This window comes from Arachis ipaensis, chromosome B03, assembly GCF_000816755.2.
Source record: "Arachis ipaensis cultivar K30076 chromosome B03, Araip1.1, whole genome shotgun sequence".
NCBI lineage: Eukaryota > Viridiplantae > Streptophyta > Magnoliopsida > Fabales > Fabaceae > Arachis > Arachis ipaensis.
Window position 1 is genome coordinate 7077723 of NC_029787.2, and position 6963 is coordinate 7084685.

Below are 6963 nucleotides of genomic sequence, written 5' to 3' on the forward strand. Positions count from 1 at the left end.
ACTCAACATAAATCAAGAAGCCTCTGACAGAATACCTTGTTGCTATAAAACTCAGCCATCTGCCAACTGTCTTCCACGTGCGCAATAGGCATACTCATACCTTGAAACAGCAGAAGAAAAATATGATGCCAAAAAGATCAGAATTTATATGAGAATAACCAATTAACCATACATCACTTACCACATTCCTTCCCTGTATATGCAATCCATGCTAGAGCTGAGAGACTGTCTCCAGCAGCCTTCAAGTGATTGAAATAATCAGATCTCTTTCCTTCTGCCATTGCGTTAGCTTTTTTGATAATGTCATTCAATGGTTTCAGAAATTCAGCCATTCCCTGAGGGCTGGGCTTCTGCATGGTGACAATATGACATATTAAGTCAGCATTCACAGACATTGGGACTTTCATCCCCACCCCAACGAATATCAAAACATTGAACCACATCTTTTATGTACTTTCTTTTCTCCTACTACCTAGATGAATTTCTCTTAGCGATAAACAGAATTACAATTCTCTCAAACCAATCCCCGTATCCCACTGGATCAATTTCAAATTACACAAGCAGAGAGGGAAAATGTTTGATCGAGAAAAATAGCAACCTCAACTGAATGAATATACCAAAACATTAAGCTAAATTTCTTTATATATTTTTTTTTTTTTTTTTTTCAAATTTGATTAAACATGTGAACTCACTGTTTTCTCCTACAAGGACAATAGGTAACAGAAGCATCGAATCCACACAAACCATAACAATGTTCATGGATTTGAATCCGAAAACATAACAAAACAAAAAATCAGACGAAACATGCAACTCCCTGCACTCAATTCCAGAATACTTATCACAGAAAATAATATTGTCATGATTCACGAAATGGCGCACGTATAATTAAAAATCCATTAATTTCAGAAGAGGTAGAATTAGATGAACCTGAGTGTGCTTGAGCGTAATCAGAAGCTCCTTCTGCGCGGCGAAAGCTTCCTTCACAACGTTGCTGATACCCAACACCTGACCTCCGATGACCTCCGCCGCAGCAGAGAGCTTACTTAGGTGCTCATCAATAAGATCGCCGAATGCCACGACGGACGGATCTCGCGCCGCATCATCGGCACCACCACCACCGGCCGTGAAAGCTCCGCCATGTGATCCGGAGGATAGAGCCTCCAAGCGCGACACCGCGGATTCCAACCTCTGTATAAGTTTCTCTTCCATCACTCTCACAATCATACACACTCTTCTCTGAGAAGATATGAAAATAGATCTGGTTACATGTGGTGTTAGGCCTTTACGTGCTTTCTATTTTCCGAATAAGAAATTGAAAAAGACAAAAAAAAAAAAAGAAAAATAAAGAGAAAGTTAGTTTCGGTTTGGGAATTGGCGGTTGCAGTTTTACTTTTCGCGCGGGATTGCAGCTTCGGACCTGCACTTACACGTGTCCTTTTTTCTGGGCTAAAAAAAATGGACTTTTTTTTGTTTACAAAAAATTAAACTCTTTTTTTCTGGTTGCTCATTTCTTTTCTTGTGTATTTAGCAAATACATCAAATAATCGTACACCTAAAAAAAAAAAACATACATCAAATAATCAATTGCCTTTTTGCCTGTCATATGCAAAATGCAATGATTTAGTAAAGGAGATCATCATACTCTTCACTTATTAAATATCTTTTTACTACGGTAATAATTCACATAAAATAATTTTATATAAAAATATTAGATAATTTAATATATTTGACTAAAATTTTTAATATAGTACATGTTTACATATTAGTTAGTAAACATTTTTATATGAATAACTATCTTTTAGTAGTTCAAGATTAAATTACCAAAAATACATCCATATAATATTATAGAAATGTCTTTGTATATGAACGTTTTTAGTTACTCTTTTTTTTTTCTTTTTTCTTTTTTCTTTTTTCTTTTTTTCTTGTATCGCATCCTGGGTTATTCCATGAGAAAGGAAATTGCATGTTCTATTATTATATGTCCCACCATAAAATTGGACATTCTTTTAGAATAAGTTTCAATTATTATCAGTAATGGAAACATGTGTGAGTTGATACATTCGGTGACCACCAACTAACCCACGTATACTTTCTGTTTCTCTCTGAGGTCTCTCGTGTTTGGTGTTATGACTTTCATGTAACGTTATATGTATCTTCATCTAACAAACTAGATACACATGTTCATTCAAAGATTAGAAAGAACTCAAGAATAAGATCCACTCATGCATAATTACTAAAAATAACACGTAACTTGCTATGAATATGAACCATGCTTGCAGTGGCAGTAAAGACACCAAACTTAAAAACTAACCTAGAAATCTAGAATCATGGAAATAATGCTGTCTTGGTTTAAATTTTGAAATATTTGTTAGCCGACTATGTGTTAATTAGCTGCAGGCTCCATTAGTGTTGCTGTTGACAAGCATGAAATATATAGGCACGGATTTTTTTAAACTATAAATTTAAAAAAGAAATCGAAAAAACATTTTCCCAACTCTAATTTTGGGATACAATTTTTTTTGGTTTGACATTTGAAGCAAATTTTTCATACCCGACAAACCTCGTTACTTTACTAAAGTTCGCAATACTCCCGACAAACTCTAAGTTATTTATAGAATTCGCCGGAGTAACTTAATACTAGTAACTCATTCTTCTCTTTGATATTGCTATCCTTTTTAATTTACTCTTTACAATGTCCGAAATTTTGTTGATATCTATTCATTATGATGGTAAAACGTGAAATAGTGTATGATAAAAAAGTTCTATTGTATTTAGGTCTATTCGACCAGTGTTTGCATACTTGATGAAGAATTTAATATTATATTCTATTAGCCAACAACACATGATAAGAGTGAAAAAGATTTACTACATATATCCTTCAGAAATAGATAACGTTTTGTTTTACAAAAGGTATATCATAGATGTGATTTTTTTTTGTTATTTTTATTAAAGTTTAGTTTTTGAGAATATATATATATATATTTTAAGTATTGGTTATGTGATGACGAGGATATACATCTTATAAGGGTGTGACACAATCGGTGAACAAATATTCATCTGTTGAAATTATTTGTTTTTTTAGTTGAGTTAGGTGGACGAGGATCATTTGCAGATGTTGTTGATGATAACCCGTTAAGTGGAGCAGTCAGAAAAAAATATTAGAAGGATGATGGTTGACCTAAATATGTCACCTAAAAGTACCCAAAAAGGGTTAAACGTTGAACATTCTAATGATAGCACGATGCAATGTGATGTTGAAAGTCATGAGGGTTCTGTGATTAGGAACCCGATGACGAATCCCTATCAGGTTAATCTTGATGACTGTGAAGATGTCGAGGTTTAACCAATGGAAATTCCTAATGAGAGTGAGGAGGAGGAAGAGATGAACTACTATGGTGACACACAAATTGCGCTAACACAGCCTACCATTTTTCGATCATACGACCGGCCGGATCACTTTTCGATTTTGAATCTCGAGGCAATGACTTCAAATTATTTATTTAGTCATGGAGGCCCCGAAGAGAATCACGTAAGTGAGTTTAAGATTGGACAACAGTTTAAAAACAAGGAGGAAGTCATGTTGGCCGTTAAGACGTACAACATCAGGAGGGCTGTAGAGTATAAAATACTAGAGAGTGACCAGTTAAAATATGTTGTATAGTGTACCCAATTTGGGTCCAGTTGTGGATGGAACATACACATATCTTATCACCGAAAGCAGGAAAAATGGAAAGTGAGGAGATATAATAATCCTCACACTTGCATGCAAACATCGGTGGGTCAAAACCATTGAAGGTTGGATTCGAAGGTGATTGCTCAGTACAAATTCATGATGGTAAAAGCAAATTCAACCATCAACACAAGGGTTCTGCAAGGAGGTGTGGAGAATCACTTCGGTTACAAGACGTCCTACCAAAAGGTTTTGGCTTGCAAAGCAGAGAGTCATTGGTAGGATATATGGAAGGAGTCATACAACGAGCTTCTTCGTTAGTTATTCGCTATGCAGACGTACTTACCTAATAAGATTCATTACATTGTCTTCAATTATGTATGCTTAACGTAGTTAGTCTTCTTTTTTTTTATAATATCTGGGGTTATTTAAGTACTTGGGTTCAACTTATAACACAACCTTGGTCTGCTTCAGTTAATACTATCATGTTTCATTAGGTGTTCTGGACATTTCTTCCACATGTTGAGGCCTTCAAGTATTGCAAGCCACTTATTTTAATTGATGGCAATCACTTGTATGGTAAATACAAAGGCACGTTGTTGATGGTTGTTGCTCAAGATGGCAATTCAAACATATTGCCTATTGCATTTGCAGTTGTCGAGGATGAGATGAAAGAAACTTGGTCATTTTTTTGTTCGTATTTGAGATAGCATGTTATACCCCAACCAGGTGTTTTAATGATTTTAAACAGGCACAAATCTATTAATGCTGTGATGAACGCCGATAAAAATTTATGGAATACATTTAGAAACTCGATTTATGTTATAAAAAAGAATAATGCTATATAAATTTTATTTAGGTGTTCATATATTTGGACATTACAAAATTGTACTTATATATCAAGTTTAAATAAATGAGACGTGAAACATAAAAGTATAATTTTATGGTGGCCAAATATATAAACACCTAAATGATGAGTTTCATATAACATTGTTCATAAATAATGAGAAACTTTAATATAATCACATTAAGCTTTATAATTTTGAATATTGCAACCTTGCAGTGGAGTATACAATGTCAATTGTCTTGTAAATTTGCAAATAAAAAAGTTTAGGAGATCAGTACTTTTATTAAAATCTAGCTAGTACTTAACCAGTAAAAGAAAAGTGAATAATTCTATACTATTGGATAAAATCTCACACCATTAAAAATACTAATGATAGCTAATTGATAACTATAAATCACAAAATTTGTTTACTCCCTAACACTCCTCTTTGCAAATTCATTAGTTATAGGTTAAGTACTTGTAAGTTGTATGGAATTGATTCGTTCATTCTCTTATTGCAAATTGGTGCTTATAACAACATAAACCCATGTCATCCCATTAAAATTATCAATGAAATTTGTAGTTGGATTAGTAAACCCACAAATGTTAGAGTGTACCATCCCTAACAAGTTCCTTCATGTCATTTCATGACACACACTAGTAATATTGCAAAAACACATCGACATGCAGACAGAAAATTGATATATCTTGAGATACATATTTACAAGGCTCATCTCTTCCATGTTCCCAAGATAAACAAATACATCAAAAAAGGTGCATGACCTGAACAAGTGACTACACTGTATAGCATATATGCACAATGCTGACTAATTTAATTTGTTCGTGGCATACAAAAAATCATAAGAACAAACAATTTGATCTCCTTAGTTTGCGTGTCCAAAAATAAAATACAAGCAGTTATTTCCATCTTGATTTTCCTATGGACTCTGCATATTTTGATTCATATGGCACTCTTTTACTCGAAACATCTGCAGAAGAAGGGACATTGTCTTTCTCTTTAAGTGTACGAATTTCCTAATTTAATAAACAAAACAAGAGTTAGTTATTTAAGGCAAATTGAATTGGCATATAGATTTTGTTATTATTATTTTTTTGAAAAGCATATAAAGGGCTTACAGAACGAAATGGAAAATCATCTGCCTCAAGCATATGAACAATTTGACCCATCTTTGGTCGCTTAACAACATCCAAATCAATACAGCGAAGACAAATGAGTAACATTCGCTTCAGGGATCTTTGAGAGGGCTGAACCTCGATTAAAGGATCGACTAACTCTTCACCACGACGATTTGCTACCATTCCCTTGAACCAATCAACCAAATTCATCTGAATCAAAATAAAAAACGAGCAGAGTTAAGTAACTATGGTGTTCATCGAATGAACCAATGAAAATCAGTTCAAAAACCAGTAATCACCTCTCCAGGAGGTCTAGAATAATCAATGGGGGATCTTCCTGTAATTATCTCCATGAGAAGAACTCCGAAGCTATACACATCACTGCGCTCATTAAGCATACCGGTGCTTGCATATTCAGGTGACACATATCTGCAGAAAATTAGTGGTAATAAGAAATAGTAGAGTATAGACAACCAAATGAGTTCGATTTGGATGAACAGCAATAATTACCCAAATGTTCCCATTACACGCGTAGTCACGTGGGTTTTCTCGGATCCTAAGAGCTTGGCAAGTCCAAAATCGGATACTTTGGCATTCCAGTTTTTGTCCAAAAGAATGTTACTGGATTTTATATCTCGGTGCACAACTTTGGGTTCTAAGCCTTCATGCAAGTAAGCTAGCCTGTTTCGCAATTCAGAACCATTAGTTCTCACTTAAGATAACATAATTTATTAATCATCATGGAACAAATAACATTCTGAAATACTTATTGGACATGAAAGATCCCACTTAACAAGTAATTGTATTATAAAAGTAAATTAAAAAAATTGAAGTAATCCTTAAATGATAAGTATCTACTATTATCAAAGAACGAGATAGAATCCTTGAGATGAATTAGTCAAATTTCCGGTAAGAGAATCCGACTAGCATTGACAAAGACCAAAAAATATAGAAGGTGAGATAAAACCGTAAACAATAAACACACCCTTTAGCAGTGCCAATGGCAATCTTCATCCGAATATCCCATGTCAAGGGGCTAACTGGTCCTACATCACCATGCAGCCACTGCTCCAAATTTCCATTGTTAACATATTCATAAACAAGCATCCTGAATGAGATGATAAACAAAATTGGCATTAAAAAATTAAAGTGGGATCTAAAAGACTTTGAATCAAAAGAAAATCAGGCATTAAACAGAATAATATAATTAACAATACCTTTTAGGACCTTCTGCACAATATCCTACCAGCCCAACCAAATTCTTATGCCTTACTTTTCCAATGGCTTCAACCTCCACCTTAAACTCCTTCTCCGCTTGACCCCTGTTCAC

The 6963-nt window shown here is 34.3% G+C and overlaps 2 protein-coding genes across 2 annotated transcripts in view; both read right to left on the reverse strand.

Annotated features, from left to right (window-relative positions):
* LOC107628895 (cyclase-associated protein 1) overlaps window positions 1–1363 on the reverse strand; it is a 3829-nt gene extending 2466 nt beyond the window's left edge. The window contains exons 1-3 of the mRNA XM_016331526.2: window positions 928–1363; window positions 182–350; window positions 36–100 (exon numbers count right to left, since the gene is read on the reverse strand). Of these exons, the coding sequence (XP_016187012.1) occupies window positions 36–100; window positions 182–350; window positions 928–1224 (531 nt within the window). The 5' untranslated portion in view covers window positions 1225–1363. The remainder of the gene's footprint in view (window positions 1–35; window positions 101–181; window positions 351–927) is intronic.
* The window catches only part of LOC107628894 (probable receptor-like serine/threonine-protein kinase At4g34500), a 3370-nt gene continuing 1491 nt past the window's right edge, over window positions 5085–6963 (reverse strand). Inside the window, exons 2-7 of the mRNA XM_016331524.2 lie at window positions 6851–6955; window positions 6619–6741; window positions 6144–6314; window positions 5933–6062; window positions 5634–5843; window positions 5085–5531 (exon numbers count right to left, since the gene is read on the reverse strand). Coding sequence (XP_016187010.1) covers window positions 5415–5531; window positions 5634–5843; window positions 5933–6062; window positions 6144–6314; window positions 6619–6741; window positions 6851–6955 — 856 coding nt within the window. The 3' untranslated portion in view covers window positions 5085–5414. The remainder of the gene's footprint in view (window positions 5532–5633; window positions 5844–5932; window positions 6063–6143; window positions 6315–6618; window positions 6742–6850; window positions 6956–6963) is intronic.